At 46.9% G+C, this 21,629-nt stretch overlaps 1 protein-coding gene across 3 annotated transcripts in view; it reads left to right on the top strand.

Moving 5' to 3' along the window:
• The window catches only part of LOC117040366 (heat shock factor protein 3-like), a 48,857-nt gene that overhangs the window by 5,830 nt on the left and 21,398 nt on the right, over positions 1-21,629 (top strand). The window contains exons 1-3 of one of the 3 annotated variants that reach the window (XM_033138096.1): positions 13,913-14,074; positions 18,137-18,245; positions 20,981-21,108. In XM_033138096.1, the coding sequence (XP_032993987.1) occupies positions 20,998-21,108 (111 nt within the window). In that variant the 5' untranslated portion in view covers positions 13,913-14,074; positions 18,137-18,245; positions 20,981-20,997. Of the gene's footprint in view, positions 1-13,912; positions 14,075-15,923; positions 16,232-18,136; positions 18,246-20,980; positions 21,109-21,629 lie in introns of those variants that run through there. The other 2 variants (XM_033138095.1, XM_033138093.1) reach the window with 2 other exon arrangements.

The raw sequence follows: 21,629 nt of genomic DNA, 5'->3' as shown, positions 1-21,629 counted from the left end.
TTATCACCTGGTAACTGCTAGTACTTAGTGGCATAAAACGGATAGCTTTTTCCTTGCCTTTCACATATAGCTGCAACTGTGATTCTGTAGTACGTATAATTTTTTAAAGACTTTTTCTCCAAAGGTAAGATGAGTGAATGTTCCCTAATAGACATGAGAGAAACACAGGGACACATCTGTATGTTGGGGAGCAACATGGGGGTGCATTTGGGGAGGCGGGGTGGAAATGGCTTATTGTTCTTCCAAGGGCCCCAGGAAGGTTTGGGTGTCCAGTGATGCAGGGTAAATAAATAAACGAATGGAGAGCAGAGGAAATCCATTCTCCGTTTATTTATTCCCCCCTGCCCATGAACACAATCACCTGTGCAAACCTTGCTCCACCCTCCCAAAGACAGACCTTTCATACCTCAGTTACTTAAAGCAGGGTGTTAATAACGCCATGATTGCGCATTTGATCCCCGTATGGGACAGCTGCATATTCCTACCTTCAGGAGGTTGGGCAAGATGATGCTGGGGGTCCCTCCCTACTCCAAAATCCTATGATTCTATGGTTAATATTTATTTGTCATTATTTGGCGCCCTCAGGTGGATCTTCTCTATTATGTAACTGACTGCTGACGCCTTTCTGGCTCTAGGAAGGAAGATCCAGGGGGCTGGCTTGGTCCTAAAGCCCTTCCCCCCTTTCCAAAGATGAGCAATCACTACTTAGGCTTCTGCTTAGGGAAGGTGGTGCCAGGGCTCCGGCAGCATCCCAGAGCTTTTGTGCCGCCCTCTCCGGGGAAAGCCAGACAAAATGGAGGCACTCTGTAATCTTTCATAAAATGGCCGCCTTTGGGAGGCCGCTATTTAGCGCCCCCAAGTGGACCTTCATTATTTTGTGCCAGCTCTGCTTGGTACCCTTTGTGAAGAAACTGCTATCACCTCTCCAAATTTTGCACTGCAGCAGAGCAAGGCTCCTGGCTCAGGGAATTCAGGTCCTGGACTCTGGCAGTGTCCTATAGCTATTCCCTCCTTCCTAAGCCTGGGCAAACACTTACTGGGCTTACCAAAGTCAGGTAAGCAGCCCTGTACATTGCTGGGGACATATTTGTGGGCTGTTACTGACTTTACTCACTTTTGACACAGATTTTATCCCCCAGTGCAGCGTCCTGCCCTGACAAAACCAGTGATACATAATTTTTTACCTTTTTGTTCAATGAAATATGAGATAGCATAGCACTGTGTAAAAATGAGATCAGGAATAATGGAGTGGAAATAGCGTTAAGTATCTTGGGAAGAATATAACCTATAAGAAAAGCAGGTCCTGCATGCCCTGTATTAGATTATAGATGTGGTTCTGCTATGTCAAAAGGCAAGGGAACTGACCAACTGAAATGAGCATCCTACATGAACACAGGTCAGAAATTAAAAGGGTTGCAGGTACGGCTGGGCAATGTCTGGTTCTAAAGATTGTGATATATCAGGAGCTAAACATTGTGATACACTGACATCGCATAGTGTCTGAAATAAGGGTGGAACTATGTAGAGGCGAATGGGTGATGTCCTGACAACTGCTAGTACTCAGCACTGGCGAATGGAGCCGCTTGGCCGCCCGGAGTGGCAAATGCGGGGGTGGGGTGTCACTCCGCAGCGTGCATGTGTCATGCATCGTGATGTCACGATGCGTGCATGCTGAGAAGCGCAGTTCGTCTGGGCTGCCAGGCACAAGCGGAACCCTGTCCGGATGCAGGGGCGTAGCTAGCCGCTGGGCTGCCGGGGGCGGCAAGCCCAGCGGCACCCATGGGGGCAGGGCGTCGCTCCATGCGCATGACGTCATGACGCATGCGCATGGAACAACGCCTCCGCGCAGGCCAGTTGGCCCGCCCCTCTCCCGCTGCGCTCCGTGAGCGGAGCCGTCCCGGGGAAAGGAGAGGGGTTGGGCCAGCTGGCCTGCCCCTGTCCTTTCCCCCGGGCTCCGCTCCCTGAGCCCAGCGGGCAGGGAGCGGAGTGGCGGCGTGTGGGAGTGGTGGGAGGGGCCACCGCTTGTCACTGGAGAGCCAGTGTGGTGTAGTGGTTAAGAGCGGTAGACTCGTTATCTGGGGAACCGGGTTCGCGTCTCCACTCCTCCACATGCAGCTGCTGGGTGACCTTGGGCTAGTCACACTTCTCTGAAGTCTCTCAGCCCCACTCACCTCACAGAGTGTTTGTTGTGGGGGAGGAAGGGAAAGGAGATTGTTAGCTGCTTTGAGACTCCTTCGGGTAGTGAAAAGCGGGATATCAAATCCAAACTCTTTTCTTCTTCTTCTTCTCCATGTGCCGCCGTTCGTTCCATCGCCCCGGGAGCAGCAGCACCGCACACACTGTGCGCTGCTGCTCCCACAGCGACGGAGCGAGCGGCGGTGCATGGGGGTGACATGCGGCGGCCCCTCCCACCACTCCCCATGCACCACCGGTCACCCTGGGAGGAGCAGCACTGCACGGATGGGGTGCTTGCTCGGCTGAGCGAGCACCCCGTCCGTGCAGCACTGCTGCTCCCGGGGTGACGGAGGGAGCGGCGGTGCATGGGAGTGGCAGGAGGGGCCACCGCTTGTCACCCCACCCGCCACTGCTCACCCTGTCACTGGGGGCGTACCGCCCCTACCGCCCCTCCCCAGCGACGCCCCTGTCTGGATGCCGGGCGTGAGCAGCACCCCATCCGGGCTGCTGGGCGTGAGCAGCACCCCGTCCATCCACACGCGCAGGGAGCGGTGGGGGCGGTACACCCCGGGTGCCAGGGGAGGGGGGTGACAAGCGGCAGCCCCTCCTGTCACTCCCCAAGGGGAGCCCCGCCACCCGGCACCCTGTCTGTGCAGCATTGCTGCTCCTGGGGCAACGGAGCAAGTGACGGCATGTGGAGAGTGGCAGGAGGGGCTGCTGCTTGTCACCCCCACACACCGCCGCTCACTCCGTCACCCCGGGAGCAGCAGCGCACGGCCGAGCGAGCACCCCGTCCATGCAGCGCTGACTGGCGGTGCGCGAGGAGTGGTGGGAGGGGACGCCGCTTGTCACCCCCACACGCTGCCGCTCACTCCGTCGCCCCAGGAGCAGCAGCGCACGGAATGTGCGGTGCTGCTGCTCCCGGGGCAACGGAGCAAATAGCGGCGCGTGGGGGTGACAAGCAGCAGCCCCTCCTGCCACTCCCACACACCACCGCTCCCTCTGTCACCCCAGGAGCAGCAGCACACGGCCCGACGACGGAGTGCCCCTTCTGCGGCCCCCTTTTGAGGCACAGAGCAAAAAGGCAGCTCGGCAGCCCCACGAGCCGCCTTTTCACTCTGCGGCTTAAAAGGGGGCTGCGGAAGCGGCCTGCCAATGGAGTGCGCCTGTGCAACATTTCATGCAGGCACACTCTGCTGTGACGTTTCAATGTGACGTCATGACACCCCGCCCCCAGGGCGTTTCCTTTCGCCGCCCCGGGTAGCGCGGAGCCTTCCTCCGCCACTGCTCACGCGGCAACTTGTAAGGCTGCTGGGTGTGAGCAGCAGCACAGATGGAGTGCTGCAGCCTGTCTGTGCTGCTGCTTGTGCCTGGCAGCCTTGCGAGCAGTAGCTCATAAGGTTGCCGTTCATGTGGCAGCCTGGACTGACTGCACATGTGCGACATTCCATCTGTCCGGGATGCCATGCGAATGGCAACCTTACCACCTCTCTGGGGTGCCGGGGGCAGCTTGGGAGTTGTGTGGGTGGTGCCAAGTGTCACCCCCCTCCAAGGTGGCACCCTGGGCATACTGCCCCCAAGTGGCATAAAACTGATAGATTTTTAATTATGTTTTACATACTGCTACAACTGTGATTCTTTAGAACAGACAATTTTTGATTAGCACTTTTCTATCACAGGTAAGGTGAGAGAATGCTCCTTAATAGACAAGAGGAAATCATAGGCACAGATCTGTATGTTGGGCAGAGTTGGGCAGCAACATGGGCTGCAATTTGGGAGGCAGCTTCCTATTCCTTCAAGGGTGTTGGAAGGACCAGGTGGGAAGGAATGAACAAATGGAGAGTGGAAGAAATCCACTTTCCATTTTTTTAATTCCACCCCCACCCCACCCCCAGTGCACATACCTTTGCAAACTGCGAATTTATCAGGTTTAGTCGGCTTTGGGAAGGCAGCAACATCCCAAAGATAAATGAGACAGACAGACTTTGATAATACACCTGTGCTCTGCTCCCTGTTCAGAAAAACTGCCAGGCTTCCAGCTTAGGGGAGTGGATCGTCTTAATTTTGTGGCATCTGGCTCTGGGAAGGAAGATCCAGGGCTATGGCATGGTCCTAGAGCCTTTCCCTCCTTCCCAAAAATGGGCAAGCACTTTCTGTGCTTCCGTCATTGGATGGGCAAGCACTTTCTGTGCTTCCGTCATTGGGAAGGCAGTGCCAGGGCTCTGGCTACATCCCAGAGCCTTTGCGCTACCATCCCAAAGCTAGACAAAATGGAGCCACTCTTGTGATCTTTCATAAAATGGCTGCCTCTGGAAGGCCGCTATTTAGCGCCCCAAGTGGATCTTTATAATTTTGTGCCAGCTCTGCAGAGAAACTGCTAGCACCTCTCTGAATTTTGTACTGCAGCAGAGCAAGGCTCCTGGCTCCATGAATTAATGTCTAGCGCTCTGACAGGATCCTAGAGCTCTTCCCTCCTTCCCAAAGCTGGGAAAGTGCTTGCTGGGCTTTGGGAAGAAGGCAGGAGGTTTCTGGAAGAATCTCAGACCGCCTCTACCTCCACCTTCCCAAAGTCTGGTAAGCAGTCCTCCACCTTGCTGGGGACCCTGTTCTGGGGATTACTGGCTTTGTGCATTTTTTGGCCTCAGATTTTATCCCCCAGTGTCCTGCCTTACTAAAACAGTGGTGAACATATATTTACCCTTCTTTTCAATAAGGTGTCTATGCATTTCTGCTTTTCCACCACTAGAGGTGCATTTAGGATTTTTGAATGACTGAGATAGTATAGCACTGTGTAAAAAAACAACAACCAAGAACAGCAATAATGGAGTGTAAATAGCGTTCTTATATGCCCTTTATTAGACCATCAATGAAGTTCTGCTCTGTGAAAAGGCAGGGAGGTAGAAGGACTGAATTGAGCATCTTACACGAACAACGGTCTGAAAGGGAAAGGGCTGCAAGTACGGCTGAGCGATGTCTGATTTTCAAAATCGTGATATGTGAGCAGCTAAACATTGCGATATATATACCGAAATAGTAAGATGCCTGAAATAAGGACAGAACTACACAGAGGCGGACAGAGTAACGTCTTGTCAACTGTTGGTAGTTAGTGGCATAAAACTGTTAAATTGTTACTTATCGTTCACTTATTGCTACAATTGTTACTTAGTAGTGCAGATAGTTTTTAAATTGACACATTTTATCCAAAGTTAAAGCTGTAGAAGTAATTAGTGGCATATATGTCAAAGGTAAGGTGAGAGAATGTTTCCTAATAGACAGGAGGGAGACACAGATACACACCTGTATGTTGGGCAGGGTTGGACAGCAACATGGGGGTGCGGAAATTTGGGAGGTGACTTCCTGCTCATTCAGGGGTGTCAGGAGGTGTTAGTGGGAAGGGATGCAGGAACATGCTCTCCATTCACTTCTCCCTCTCCCCATACACACACCTGTGCAAAACTGTGATTGCTTCAGGTTTTGCAGGGCAGCGGGGGCAGCATCCCAAAGATAGACTAGATATATGGACATTGGCAATCTTTCAAAGCTGATATTTGAGTCCCCTCTGCGGCACCTCTGCTCTTGTTCCCTGTGCAGAAAAACAGCCAGGCTTCCGGCTTAGCGAAGGTGGTGCCAGGGCTTTGGCAGATTCCCAGAGTGCTCACACCACCGTCCCAAAGCCATACAAAATGGAGGCACTCTGTAATGTTTCATAAAATGGCCGCCTGTGCGAGGCTATTTGGCATCCCCATGTGGAACTTCGTAATTTTGTGCCACTTCGGTTAGCACCCTGTGCAGTTAAACTTTCTCTGCTGGCATCTTTCAATGAGCAAGGCGTCTAACTCGGGGAAGGTAGCTTGTGGGATCTGGCAGGATCCTAGAGTCCTTCCTCCCTTCTGAAAGCTGGGCATCTGCTTAACGGCTTTGGGAAGGAGACTGCCAGAGCCATGGTGCTACCTCCCCAAAGTTGATTAAGTAGCCCTCCACCTTGCTGTGGCCCTATTTCTGGGGTTTTCTAAGTTTACACCTTTTCTTGCATACCAGATCCTTCGGCACATTCAGCTGAGTGGGGCTGCAGGTTGTACCTCCCCAGTGTCCTGCTGCCGCAAAACCAGTGATGTGTATATATACCTTTTTGTACAATGAAGTATTTATGCATTTCTTGGTTCTACCACTAGAGGTTCATTTTGGTTTTTGAATAATTGAAACAGCATAGCATTATGTAAAGATGCTATGGCAATAATAGAATGGATATGGTGTTAAGTGCATCAGAAGGAATATAGCCTACAAGAAAAGCAGGTCCTACATGCCATGTATTATATCATAGATGACTTGGGCATCTGGAGGTGTGTGGGGGATAAATAATTGGAGAGCGAAGGAAAACCACACTCCATTTATTTATTCCACACCCCCATACACACACCTGTGCAGAACTGCAATTAATAATTTTCTTTTTCCCTTTCCCCCTTATTCTTTATAATAATAAAAGAAAATTATTATGAATTAGTTTGGAGATGGTATTTAACACCAGTCAGATTAAATCAAATAAACAAGGAATGTTCGGTGTTATTTTGGAGGGAATGCCTGGAAACCAGGAATAATGTTCACTTGTGGTGGGGGTGTAAATATGTTCATTATTATTATTTTTTGGCAAGAGGGTGTTTAATGAGATAAGAGAAATCACTGACCAAAAGTCCAGAGGTAGCATTATTATCAATTTACAATGGGGTGGAAGGTTTGCAGGCTATGAAGGACTTGCTTGCAGATTTATTGACAGGTGCATGAATTACTATAGCTAGGAAGTGGAAGGGGCAAGGTGAATATAAAATGGAAGAATGGTATAAAGGGGTGTAGGATATAGGTATTAATGATGGTAACATGTGCCATTAAGGTAAGATGGGGAATATGCAGGAGAAATGATTTTGAGGAGATATGGAAGGTGTTTGTAGAATTTGTACTGTTAAAACGGAAAGGAGACAAACCATCACAAGAGGTGTTGAAATTTTGGGAGGTTGGATAGTTATAATGAAATGGTCTTGGGGTGGGGTGCACATTTTGATTCTTATTTATTTATGATTATTACTTTGTCATTATTATTTTTTAAGGAACTGTGATTAATCTTCTCTATTATGGGTCTTACTGCTGGTACCACTCTGGCTCTGGGCAGGAATCTCCAGTGCTCTCGCATGGTCCTAGTGCCCTTCCCCTAGAGTCTGGCAACAGACCAGAGGGCTTGCTCCGCCCTCCCAAAGCCAGACAAAATGGAGGCATTCTGGGATCTTTCATAAAACGGCAGTCTGTGGGAAGCTACTATTTGGTAGCCGCAAGTGGATCTTCTTAAATTTGCACCACCTCAGCTCTGCTCCATGTGCAGAGAAACTGCTGGCATGACTGCTGCAATGATCTGAATCCTGCACTGAGCACAGCGTCTGGGTCCAGGAATTAAGGTCTAGGGCTCTGGAGGTGTCTGAGAACCCTTCCCTCCTTTCCAAAGCTGGGCAAGTGCTCACTGGGCTTTGGGAACCAAGTGTGAGGGCTCTTCTCATGTCCCAGAGCCATTCCGCCACCCTTCCCAAAGTGGGATAAGTAACATTCCACCTTTCGGGGAATCTAGTTGTAGGGGTTACTGGCTGTATTCATTTTTGCCTTAGATTTTATCCACCAGCGTCCTGCTCTGACAAAACCAGTTATGTATAGATCCTCACCTTTTTGTTCAAGGGAGTATTTATTTAATTCTGGGAATTCAACGGTGGAGGTGCATTTAAGATTTTTGAATGGCTGAAATAGGATTGCATAGTTCAAAACTGATACAGGTGTTTCCAGTCCATTTTTGCTGTTAATTGCCTCAGGAGGAATATGCTTTACAAGAAAAGCAGGTCCTACATGCAGTGTATTAGATCATAGATGCGGTTCTGCTGCATGAAAAGTTATGGAGGCTGACAGGCTGAAATGAGCATCCAACATGAACAAACATCAAAAAGGAAAAGGGCTGCAAGTACGGCTGGGCGATGCAAGATCGTGATATACCAGGAACACGATTTGAAGCCGATATTTGCCGCCCCCAAGTGGATCTTCTTAATTTTGCATCACCTCAGCTCTGCTCCATATGTAGAAAAACTGCCAGGCTTCCAGTTTAGGGCAGGGCTCTGGCAGCATCCCAGAGCCTTTGCACCGCCCTCCCAAAGCCAGACAAAATGGAGGCACCCTGTAATCTTTCATAAAATGGCTGCCTTTGGGAAGCCGCTATCTAGCGCTCCCAAGTGGATCTTTGTTATTTTGTGCCAGCTGTGCTTAGTACCCTTTGCAAAGAAACTGCTAGCACCTCTCCAAATTTTTCACTGCAGCAGAGCAAGGCTCCTGACTCCAAGAATTAAGGTCCATGGCTCTGCCAGGATCCTAGAGATGTTTTCCCCTTCTCAAAGCTGGGCAAGTGTTTATTGACTTTGGGAAGAAGGCAGGAGGTCTCTGGCAGCTTCCCAGAGCACACCCACACACTCCCTTCCCAAAGTCTGGTAAGCAGCCCTTCCTTCACCTTGCTGGGGAACCAGTTTTGGGAATACTGGCTTTTTGCATTTTTTGCCTTGGATTTTGCTTCCCATGTCCAGCCCTGACAAAAGCAATGATGTACATATGCTTACCCATTTGTACCATGAAGTATTTCTGCAATTTTGAGATTCCACCAGCAGAGGCACATTTAGGATTTTTGAATGAATGAGATAATGTAGCGTTGTGTAAAAGAAGAAGAAGAAGAACAGCAGCAGCAGCAGCAGCAGCAGTGGACTGCAAACAGTGTTAAGTGTCTCAGAAGGAATATGCCCTACAAGAAAAGAAGGTCCAACTGGAGCACTCACAGGCCAGTGTTTCCCAGTTGTCAATGTTTATACTACATTTTTAAAAGATTTGCCCTGAGAGTCTTTAAACCTCTTTTGTTGACCACCAGCATTATACTTTTCTTTTTAAAGTTCGGAATAGAGTAGTTGCTTTGGGAGACAATAATCAGGCATCCGCACAACATGACCAATCCAACAAAGTTGATGTTGAAGAATCATTGCTTCGACACTGGTGATCTTTGCTTCTTCCAGTACGCTGGCATTAGTTTACCTGTCTTCCAAAGTGATGTGTAAAATTTTTCAGAGGCACTGTTGATGGAATCTTTCAAGGAGTTGGAGATGGCATTTATAAGTGGTCCATGTTTCACAAACATACAGTAAGGTTGATAGTACAATAGCTTTGTAAACAGGCATTTTGATTTTCCTGTGAATGTCACACCCCTGTGTAAAGGTTTAAAGCTGTAAAAGTAATTAGTAGCATAGCTATTGCATAAAGCTGTAGGAAACCCGCTCTCCCTATATTCCCCACTCAAATACACACACCTGTGCAAAACTGCAATTACATCAGGTTTAGCTGCCTTTGCAAAAGGGGTAGCATCCCAAAGATAGATAAGACAAGACAAGAGAGACTTTGGTAATCTTTTGAAGCTGATATTTGGCTCCCCCAAGTGGACCTTCTCATTTTTGCAGCACCTCCACTCTGCTCACTGTGGGGGGGGGGGAACTGCCAAGCTTCTAGTTTAGGGAGGGCGGTGTCAGGGCTCTGACAGCATCCCAGAGCTCCATCTTCCCAAAGCGAGACAAAATGGAGCCACTACGTAATCCTTCATAAAATGGCCGCTAGTGTGAGGCTATTTGGCACTCCCAGCCACCTCAGCTTGGCGCCCTGTGCAGAGACTGCTCGCATGGCTCTTCATCCTGCACTGCAGCAGAGCAAGTCACCTGGCTTGGGGAATGAAGGTCCAGGGCAGAATCTTAGAGCCCCTTTCTCCTTCCTAAAGCTGGGCAAGGGCTTACTGGGTTTTGAGAAGAAGGCGGTAGGGCTCTGGCAGCATCCCAGAGCCACCACCTTCCCAAATTCAGGTAAGCAGCCTTGTACCTTGCCAGGGACCCAGTTGTGGGGTGTTAACTGGCTTTATTAATTTTTGACTCAGATTTTGTCCCCCAACAGTCTGCCCTGACCAACCAGTTATGTACTTATAGTTTACCTGTTTGTGCAATTCAGTATTGTTGCATTTCTGGGTTTCCACCAATTAGAGGTGCATTTAGGATTTTTAAATGTCTGAGGAAGCATAGCATTGTGTAAAAAATGAGAACAGCATTAATGGACTGGAAACAGTGTTAAGTATCTCAGGAAGAATATACCTTACAAGAAAAGCAGGTCCTACATGCAGTGTATTAGATCATAGATGCGGTTCTGCTGTGTGAAAAGGCAGGGAGATTGACAGACTGAAATTAGCATCCTACATGAACATAGTCAGAAAGGAAAAGGGCTGTAATTAGGGGTGGACGATTTTCAACATCGTGATATATCAGCAGCTAAACATTGTGATATACTGATATTGCACAGTCTGGAATAAGGCCAGCACTACATAGAGGCAAACAGAGTAATGTCTTGGCAACTGCTGGTACTTAGTGACAGAATACTGATAGATTTTCACTTACTTTTCACATATTGCTACAAGTGTTGTTTCACAGTACAGATACTTTTTAAATCAGTAACTTTGCTCCAAAGTTAAAGCTGTAGAAAGAATTAGTAGCATAGCTGTCAAAGGTAAGGTGGGAGAATATTCCCTAATACAGTGGCACCTCGGGTTACAGACACTTAAGGTTACAGACTTAACTCAGGTTAAGAACTTTGCTTCAGGATGAGAACAGAAATAGTGTGGCGGCAGCAGGAGGCCCCATTAGCTAAAGTGGTACCTCAGGTTAAGAACGGACCTCCAGAACGAATTAAGTTCTTAACCTGAGGTACCACTGTAGACAGGAGGAAGACACAGGCACAGGTAAAAAAGGTAAATGAGCCCTGGACGGTTAAGTCCAGGCAAAGGGGACTATGGGGTGCAGCACTTACTTCAGGTGTGTCCACAGACAGCTTTCCGTGTCATGTGGCCAGCATGACTAAACCGCTTCTGGCACAGCGGGACACTGTGCTGTTCAGGAAGCCAAAGAGCCTCAGTGTTTTAGACCACAGTGCCACCGGAGTTCCTAGTATTGTCCCTAATAGACAAGAGGGAGACACAGGCATACATCTGTATGTATATTTGGGAGGACTGGGCAGCAGTATGGAGGGGCAATTTGGAAGGCAAGGCGTTAATCACTTCCTGCTCTTCCAAGGGTGTTGAATAAATGAAGTTGTGAGTGGAGTAAACCCACTCCCCATTTATCTCTCCTCCTGTACAAAACTGATATTGCATTAGGGGAAGCGGTAGCATCCCAGAGCGCTCACGCTGCCCTCCCAAAGACATTGGAAATCTTTTGAGGCCAATTTTTGGTGCCCTCAAGGGGATCTTCTCTATTATGGGTCTTATTGCTGGTACCACTCTGGCTCTGGGCAGGAATCTCCAGGGCTGTCGCATGGTCCTAGAGCCCTTACCTCCTTCCCAGAGATGGGCAACCCCTTACTGTGCTTCTGTCATAGGGAAGGCGGTGCCAGGAGTCTGGCTTGCTCCGCCCTCCCAAAGCCAGACAAAATGGAGGCATTATGGGATATTTCATAAAATGGCAATTTGTGGGAAGGTACTATTTGGCAGCAGCAAATGTATCTTCTTAAATTTGCCCCACCTCAGCTCTGCTCCATGTGCAGAGAAACTGCTGGCATGGCTGCTGCATTAATCTGAGCACAGTGTCTGGGTCCGGGAATTAAGGTCTAGGTCTCTGGAGGTGTCCGAGAACTCTTCCCTCCTTTCCAAAGCTGGGCAAGTGCTCACTGGGATTTGGGAAGGAGGCTTGAGGGTTCTGGGATGTTTTACACATTTTCCCTCAGATTTTGCCCCTCATGTCCAGCCCTGACAAAAGCAGTGATGAACATATACTTACCCTTCCCCCCAATGACGTGTCTATGAACTTCTGGTGTTCCACCACTAGAGGTGCACTTAGGATTGTTTCAACGAGTGAGATAGCATAGCGCTGTGTCAAAATAAGAACAGTAATAATGGAGCGGAAACAGCATTAAGTATCTCGGGAAGAATATACTCTACAAGAAAAGCAGGTCCTACATGCCCTGTATTAGACCATAGATGTGATTCTCCCATGTGAAAAGGCATGGAGACTGACAGACTGAAATGAGCATCCTACATGAACACATGCCAGAAATTAAAAGGGCTGCAAGTAGTTCTGGGCAATGTCTGGTTCTGATGATCATGATAAACATCGCAATATACCGATATAGTACGATGTCTGAAATGAGCAGAGAACTACATAGAGGCGAACGAAGTAATGTCCTAGCCACTGATAGTACTTAGTGGCACAACACCGATAGATTTTTACTTACCTTTTACATATTGCTAAAACTATTATTTTATAGTACATATAATTTTAAAATTAGCACATTTTCTCAAAAGTTAAAGCTGTAGAAGTAATTAGTAGCATAGCTGGCAAATATGGGAGACTGTTCCCTAATAGACAGGAGAGACACTCTCCATTAATCTCCACCACCCCATACACACAACTGTGCAGAAGTGGGATTGCATCAAGTTTAGCCAGTTTTGGAACGGCAGCATCCCAAAGATAAGATAGACAGGCTTGGGTAATCTTTCACAGCTGATATTTAGCTCCCCCAAGTGGATCATCTTAACTTTGTGGCACCTCAGCATGGCGACCTATGCAGAAAAAATGCTGGCATGACTGCACAGTTTGCAGAAAAACTGTCACCCCTTCTGGCTTAGGGAAGGCAGTGACCAGGACTCTGGCAGCATCTCAGAGCACTCACACCGCTCTCCCAAAGCCATACAAAATGGAGGCAGACTGTAACTTTCACAAAATGGTGGCCTTGTCAGTCTACTTGGCGCCCCCAAGTGGATCTTCTTAATTTTTTAATTAGCACATTTTCCTTAACATTAAAATTGTAGAAGGAATTGGTAGCACAGCTATGAAAGGCAAGGATAGCAAGTGTTCCCAAATATACTTGAGGGAGACACAGGAACACATCTGTATGCTGCACAGGGTTGGGCAGCAACATGGACGACAATTTGGGAGTTGCGGCAGAAATGGCTTCCTGCTCTTGCAAGGGCCCCTGGAACATTCGGTGTCAGGTGGGGTGTGGGGGCAATAAATAAATAAATGAAGAGTGGAAGAAACCCAATCTCCATTTATATTCCCCATATACACACACCTGTGCAAATGTGTGATTACATAAGATTTAACCAGCTGGCAGCAACTACAGCACTCCTGCCAGCTGGAGCTTTTCATACCTCAGTTGGCCATAGCGTTCTGCTGAGGTTGCATGTTTGATCCCCTTTTGGGACAGCTGCATATTCCTGCATTGCAGGGGGTTGGACTGGATGATCCTCAGGGTTCCTTCCAACACTACAGTTCTGATTCTATGGTTAAATTTTCTGCTGCCAATATTTAGCGCCCCCAAGTGGATCTTCTCTATTATAGATCTTATTGCTGGCCCCCCCTCTGCCTCTGGAAAGGAACATCCAGGATCTTGGCTTGGTCCTAGAGCCCTTCCCTCCTTACCAAAGATGGGCAAGCACTTCTTGGGCTTCCGGATTAGGGAAGGCGGTGCCAGGGCTGTGGCAGCACCCCAGAGCCCTTGCACAACCCTCTCCAAAAGCCAGACAAAATGGAGGCACTCTTGTGATCTTTCACAAAATGGCGGCTTTGTGAGTGTTTTTAGCGCCCCCAAGTGGAACTTCTTAATTTTGTGTTACCTTGGCTGACATCCTGTGCAGAGGAGCAGCTGTCATTGCTGTCAATCCTGCATTGAGCATGGAGACTTTCTGGGGTCCCTCACTCTGGCAGGTTCGAGCCCTTTTCCCATTCCCAAAGCTGGACAAGCGCTTACTGGCAGGCAGGAGAACTCTGGCAACATCCCATAGCCCCCACCACACAACCTTTCCTAAAGTCAGGTAAGCAGCCCCGTACATTGCCGGGGGCCAGTTTCGAGGGTTACTGGCTTTACTCATTTTTGCCTCAGATGTTGTCCTCCAGTGTCCTGCCCTGACAAAACTAGTGATGTGTAGATGCTTTACCTTTTAGTTCAATGAAGAATTTATGCGATTCTGTGTTCCACCACTAGAGGTGCAATTGGATTTGTGAATGACTGAGATAGCATAGCACTGTGTAAACATGGGAACAGCAATAATGGACTGGAAACCGTGTTAAGTATCTCGGGAAGAATAAATGCCATGTATTAGAGAATAGATGTGGTTCTGCTATGTGAAAAAGGCATGGAGAGTGACAGACTGAAATGAGCATCCTACATGAACACAAGCCAGAAATTAAAAGGGCTGCAAGTACAGCTGGGCGATTCTCAAGATCGTGATAAGTCAATAGCTAAACATTGCGATATATTAATATTGCACAAAGTCTGCAATAAGTACCTTTAACATATTGCTGCAACTGTTATTTCATAGTACAGATAATTTTAGCCTAGCACATTTTCTCCTAAGTTAAAGTTGCAGAAATAGTAGCATAGCTATCAAAGGTAAGGTGAGAGAATGTTCCTTAATAGACAAGAGGGAGACACAAGTACACATCTGTATGTTTTGCAATATTGTGGGGGGAGGGCAATTTGGGAGGCTATGCATAAGGGTGTCAGGAGGTGGAGGAAGAAATAGTAAGTGGAGAAAAAACACTCTCCATTGATTTCTCTCACACCCACCCAGTACACACACCTGTGCAAAACTGTGATTGCATCAGGTGTAGCTGGCTTTGAAAAGGAGGCAGCTTTCAAAATGGAATATTTGGTGCCCCCAAGTGTATTGTCTTAATTTTGCAGCAACTCAGCTCTGTTCCATGAGCAGAAAAGTTGCCAGGCTCCTGGCTTAGGGAAGGCAGTGCCAGGGCTCTGGCAGCATCCCAGAGCCCTAACACCGCCCCCCAAAGCCAAACAAAATGGAGGCACCCTGTAATCTTTCATAAAATGGTGCCTGTCCGAGGCTATTTAGCGCTCCCATGTGGATCTTTGTAATTTTGCGCCACCTTGGCTTTTGCAGATAACTTTTAAATTTGCAGAGTTAAAGTTGTATAAGAAATTAATACTCTACTTCTCAAAGGTAAAGTGAATGTTACCTAATAGAAATGATGGAGGCACAGGTACACAGCTCTGTGTTGCACAGTGTTGGTCAGCAAAAGGGGGGCAATTTCAGAGGTGAGGTGAAAATCGCTTTCTGTTCTTGCAAGGGTGTTAGGAGTCATGTGGGGGGAATAAATAAACAAATGGAGAGATGAGGAAACCCAGTCTTCATTTATTTATACACCCCACACACCTGCCTGTGCAGAACTGTGATTGTGATAGGTGTCTTTTAGAAGAGAGCACTCGTGCTTCCCTCCCAAAGACGAATAAGATGGGTGGACTTTGCATAGCTCAGTCGGTTAGAGTGTGGTGCTGATAATGCCAAGGTTGCACATTTGATCCCAATATGAGACAGCTGCCTATTCCTGCATTGCAGGGGGTTGGACTGGATGACCCTCAGGGTTCCTTCCAACTCTACAGTTCTATGATTATATGGTTAATTTTTCTGCTGCCAATGTTTAGCGCCCTCTAGTGGATCTTCTTTATTATAGATCTTACTGCTGGCACCCCTCTGGCACTGGAAAGGAACATCCAGGACTCTGGCTTGGTCCTAGAGCCCTTCCCTCCTTCCCAAAGATGGGCAAGCACTTCTTGGGCTTCCGGATTAGGGAAGGCGGTGTCAGGGCTGTGGCAGCACCCCAGAGCCCTTGCACCACCTTCTCTGAAAGCCAGACAAAATGGAGGCACTCTGTGATCTTTCATAACATGGCGGCCTTGCGAGTCTGGGTCCGCTATTTTGCGCCCCCAAGGGGATCTTCTTTATTTGGCACCCTGTGCAGAGAAACTGCTGGCACCACTCTCAATCCTGCACTGAGCAAGAAGACTGACTCTGGAAGGAAGGTGTAGGGTTCTTTTGGCAGGGTCCTAGAGCCCTTCTCTCCCTCCCAAAGCTCGGCAAGCACTTACTCGGCATTACTTTGGATCATAAAACTGACAAGATATTTACTTACCTTTCACATATTACGGCAGCTGTTATTTCAAAGCGCAGGTAATTTTAAAATTTGCACTTTTTTCTCTAAAAGTAAGGCTGTAGAAGTAAACAGTAGCATAGCTAACAGAGGTAAGGTGGGATGTTGTTACCTAAAAGTTTAATTACATTAATAAACAAGGGGGGAATGCAAATTTAGTGAAGTGAGGGAGACATAGAAACACACACACACACAGAGAGAGAGAGAGAGAGAGAGAGAGAGAGAGAGAGAGAGAAGGGGAGCAATGAGAAAAGAGACTTAAACAACAGGCCAAGTTTTATTTATTTTATTTAACTCAAAAGTTTATAACCCCAGTTAATTTTCCTCCAAAACTAGCAATGGCTTCCAAGGAAGCTCCAGCCGAGGGCAGCAGTCGTTCAAAAGGCAGGGCTGGGCAGCCACAGGGCAGCTTTTGTGAGGCTAGACAGAATGGGCTTCCTGCATCGGAGACCTCCCTCAACCACCTAGCAGCCTGGCCTCTGAGCTTAAATACAAGAAGCTCATGGCCTCAATATTACTGAGGAAAGTTTCCGGGTAGGCTCTTTTCTTCAGCGCCTGCTCTCGTGGATCGCTCCCATCTGCAAGAGGCAGGAGAGAGCTGAGGTGCCAGAGCAACAGATGGAGAAGGAATCAGGAGAAAAGCAATGACTTGCTTCAGTTTTCCCCACATCATGATTTTTACACAGCACACAGAGACATCATGGATTGCAATATATTGCCACATCACCTGTTATGAAACCGTTACTGTGATGTGGACTTTAAACTGTTTTTGGATGATGTAGCAATTCATCCCCCAGCCCCTTTTCAGATTTATTCAGCATGTATCCTTTTTCTTAAAATAACACTTTCTGGCTGCAAGAAAGTATTGTATATGCTGCTTTAAAACTTTACCCTTTAAAGATACTAATTTTTTCCTTTTAGTGTTTTACAGCGGTGGAGGAAGCTGGCAGGGTGAGCTGCCCATAGGGGTGGGGTGAGGGTGGGGCGAGCTGCCCATAGGGGCAGGGTGCACTGGGGGGGGCCTCCAGAGTCTGTCTGCCTCCTCCCACTCAGCCGCCCTACAGCTGAGGGGGAGGCAGTGGGTGGACCATTTGGGCAGTGCGGAGTCTGCACATGCCCAAGCCACTGCGTCTCTCCCATGACAGACGCGTGGCTCAGGCGCGCTGCAGGCCCCACAGTGAGTGCCGCCCAGCATTTTGTCACCCCCTTCAGTGGTGTCATCCGGGTCGGTCTGCACCCACTGTACCCCCCCTTCCTCTGTCCCTGCTTACAGCTGTCTTGTGTCATTTGAGTGGGAATCTATGTTTTGCAGCTACTTGCTGTGGGGCTGATAATGGGAATCAGTCTTGCTGAGCATTTTCTTATCCAATCCAAACCTTTGTAAAGAAGTCCACATGTTATTAGCCAAACCTCCCTGCCCTGTGTTAGGCACGTCAGCACCCTGAAACCATGAAAAGAACCCAAATATCTTCTAGTTTATGTGTAATTGTTTGGCTGCTATCTTTTAATCACTAAGTGACTCTTTACGTGCCTGTTCCATACACCATTCTGGAACCTGTTGCCATTTTCTGGGGCCTGTTGCTGGGCTACGGCTCCTGTCTTCCCTGCCCCTTGGCCATGCTGGCTGGGGCTGGTTGTAGTCTCAGTCCAACAATGTCTGGAGGGCCAGAGTTTCCCCATCACTGCTCTAAGATTAGGCAAAAGAGGATGGGAGCTTGACCACAACCTACTGAATTTGTGAGTGTGAAAAATCAAATCTAGGATTTCTGCATGTAGTCCTAAAGCATTAGGCATTGTGCCATACTCTTCCTCCTGCTTCCACAATGGCTCTTACAATAGCACTCCTTGTGTGTCTAATATGTAGGAAGCTCAGATTTGTTGCTGCTGTTTCTTACTGTGCTGTTCCCCACCTTTAATTCTTCTAGGATGGGCAAAAAGTTTGCATCTTGGAGGATCAAAGGTTTGCGTATCAGCTGCTCCCAAAATACTTCAAACACTGCAACTTGTCCAGCTTCATTCGTCAGCTCTACTTGTGTAAGTACCAGATCTGTGTGTGTTTACTGTTTTCTGTGCATTATTTTCAGTTAGTTCACAATATAAACACAAATGATCCAAAACTGTTCTCTAAATAAAAATCAAATGATTCTCCATTGTAGTTGAACAAAACTGAAATTGTGGAACAATTAAACATCCTTTCCCAAAAGTTCCTTGTAGGTGTTATTCCAGATTTTTTTAAGCCTATTATTCCAACAGTTGATATGCCCAATTAACTAGGATATACAATGCACAACTCTTAAGATTCATGTGAGTTGGCAACATGTGTTGGAAACAGTAGCAATTCTCTCAAACTCTCTCTATCCAGATGATTATGTTGCTTAAAGCTCAGGTGCAGGGAGCAAGGCCTAGTCTGAGGCAGTTAAACCACCACCACCAGGGGAAGAAACAAAGAAAGAGGAAAAATAAAACAATGCGTCTCTCAACAAAAGTAGTTTTTTAGGCTTCAAGTAGAATTAGATCAATTACAGGAACTGAAGGCAACAACTGCTTTCTCTGTTGCATGTTTAGAGTGAAACATATTCTGTGAAGTATCCCCTGTGATGCATTGCTGTGAAGAGGGTTTCCTGTGAGGGGAATGTTTTGAAAAGCCCTGCCGTAAAGATAACCGTAACTTTAAAATGGGGTGGGGTGGGGAATAGTCCCAGATCCCTCAACAAATGTTCCTGTATTGAAATACCAATTTCTAGCTAAAATTAGGGAAACACAAAGAGATGATCTCGGGAAAGATTGCAGGCATTGTTGAGTTGGACACAATAATAGTTTCCTAGTCTTGAAACAAAACAGGGGAATGGCAGGAGGTGTCCCAATTTGGAACACTGGTGGCATAATTCGTGGATGAAGCTTGTCTTTATCCAGCATCATTAATTGCCTCCTCTTTTGAAATTTAGACTTGTGACTTAAAAGAAGTGAAGGGGAATAGCGTTTCACCACTCTGTTGTGAAGTTCACTGACACTGTTGGGTGTTCTCAGCCCAATCTGCTTTGCAGAGCTGCTACAAGGGTAGGACCACCTCTGTGTGATGTTCTGAGCTCCTTGGAGGAAGGGTGGACTAGGAGGGTATGCAGGGGCGTAGCAAAGGGGGGGCGGTCTGCCCCGTGTTCCATAATGGAGGGGGTGACAAATTATGAAGGAATTTTTTTTTGAATTATTTTTTTTGAAAATGCCTGCTCTGAAGGTCTTATCTTACTATACTAGGGATTATATAGCTATATATGAAATGTCATGCATATCGGTTAATATCTTGACCCTCCTCCACCAAAATAGCTGTTCACTTGGCTGTTTTCCTTTGTCATAAGGGCTGAAATTTTAGTTCAGAGAATACTTTACTGTTCCCAACCCTAACCCTGTGGAAAGCCATCTAATTAGACTTTAATTTGATTTTGAGATGTTTTTAGGAAGTAATATAATTATTGTTTTATTTTATACCAATGCTATGTATCTGATGTTAGCCACCCTGAGCCCGACATTGGCCGGGGAGGGTGGGATATAAATAAAAGTTTTTATTATTATTACTTGTTATTATTCCTTTGTAAGAAAATATGAAATAATGTAAAACCATTTTTTTGCGGGGGGGGGATCAATGGGGGGGGTTGGCAAGAAATTTTCTGCACCAGGTACCACCTGACCTTCCCATGCCTGGGGGGGGGTGACAAATTTTTTTTTGCCCCTGGGTACCAATTTACCTTGCTACGCCCCTGAGGGTATGGATGGACTAACTAAAAGCACCACAAGTAATACTGGTTTCTAGAGATGTAGCCGTGCCAGTCGCTTGCAGCAAAACCCTCAAGAGTCCTGTGGCCCTAGTCAGGTGCATCTGATGAAGTGGGTTGTGGTCCATGAAATCTTGCACCATAATAAATTTGTTAGTCCTGAAGGTGCCACAAAACTCTTTGCGTGACAGTACTAAAACAGCAATCAAAACAAGCAAGCCTAGATGCTGAGGTTCTTGCTGTTAGAGGGCATGATGAGTGGCAGGTGAGGTTCCCTTCGTTGCTTCACTCTTCCCTTACCTGTTTACCTTCTATAATCGTTGGTCAAAAGAAATGACCATGGGCAGGTTTGTTTCAATCAGGCGGACCTCCTCTCACTGAAAAGTATGTTTTCAGTTGTCTTATTCTGTGTTGTTATTTATTTCATAAAATTGAAACACTGCTTGATTGTAAAAAAGTAAAGACAAAAACCCAACACAGTTTACAAAAAAGATAAAACAATAAAATTATCAGTAAGAAAAATGAGTAATTTAAGACATTTGAAAAGTTAAAATAGCAATAGACTAAAAACTGATTAAAACACACACCAGCTTTTTTTAAATGGAAGGACAGGCTTGTCTAAACAAAAATGTTTTTAGCAGGTGCCAAAAAGATTACAGGGAAAGTGCCTGCCTGATGTCAATAGGCAGGGAGTTCCAAAGTATAGGTGCTACCGCACGAGAAAGATCAAGTTCTTGCAGATGTGGAACAGGTGTTATATGGCAGCTGTAAAAGTACCAGTTCTGCAGATTGAAGCCATTGAGTAGGCTTATATGGGGCAAGGCAGTCTTGCAGGTAAATTGGTTCCAAGCTGTTAAGGGCTTTGTATACCAATAGCAACACCTTGAACATGGATTGGTATATTGTTATATTCTTACTAAGGAAGGTGAACAGATCTAGAATCATACCCGCCTCTTGGGAGGAGAAACTAAAGAGCATTCTTCTCCTTTAATGCCTTCACAGATGGCTTCAAGAAAGTAATGTCAATAAGGAATGGAACAATGGCCGCTGTCAACAACTCTCCCATGGAGTTTCAGCACCCACATTTCATGCAAAGGAAACCTGAACTGCTGGCGAACATCCAACGGAAGGTATTGTCCCCTAGTTCACAATCTGGTGAAGACCTCAGCTCTTAAATGCAACCACAGTGATGTCAGTGCCACACACAGGATTCCTGCTTGTACGTGTGTGTGTGTGGCAGCATTGCTAATAAGCTACAATAGCAGAACTTACAGATGCCTCATTGTTGCTGCAATACATGACTAATTCCCAATCACCTTCAGGTTATTTGGGTATATAGGCTTGACCAGCCTTTCTCAACCTGGTACCGTCCAGACATCTTGGACTCTAGCTCCCATCAGCCCCAGCCAGTATGGCCAACAGTCATGGATGATGGGAGTTGTAATCCATCAAGGTGTGGAGGGGCCAGGTTGAGGAAGCCTGAACTTTACTGCGACTGGCTATTACAGCCATCTATAGCAGTCATTTTTGTATGCCGCCTTCTGAGATTATTAAGAAATTGCAGTATTTTATTAGAAAAATATCTTGGTTATACAGGCTGAAATATACAGATTCCAAGTAATGTTCAAGGCTTCCAACTGTTTTCACACAT

The sequence above is a fragment of the Lacerta agilis genome, chromosome Z (genome assembly GCF_009819535.1).
Source record: "Lacerta agilis isolate rLacAgi1 chromosome Z, rLacAgi1.pri, whole genome shotgun sequence".
Classification (NCBI taxonomy): Eukaryota; Metazoa; Chordata; class Lepidosauria; order Squamata; family Lacertidae; genus Lacerta; species Lacerta agilis.
The sequence above is the reverse complement of the archived record's forward strand: the minus strand, read 5'-3'. Positions and strand labels throughout refer to the sequence as shown.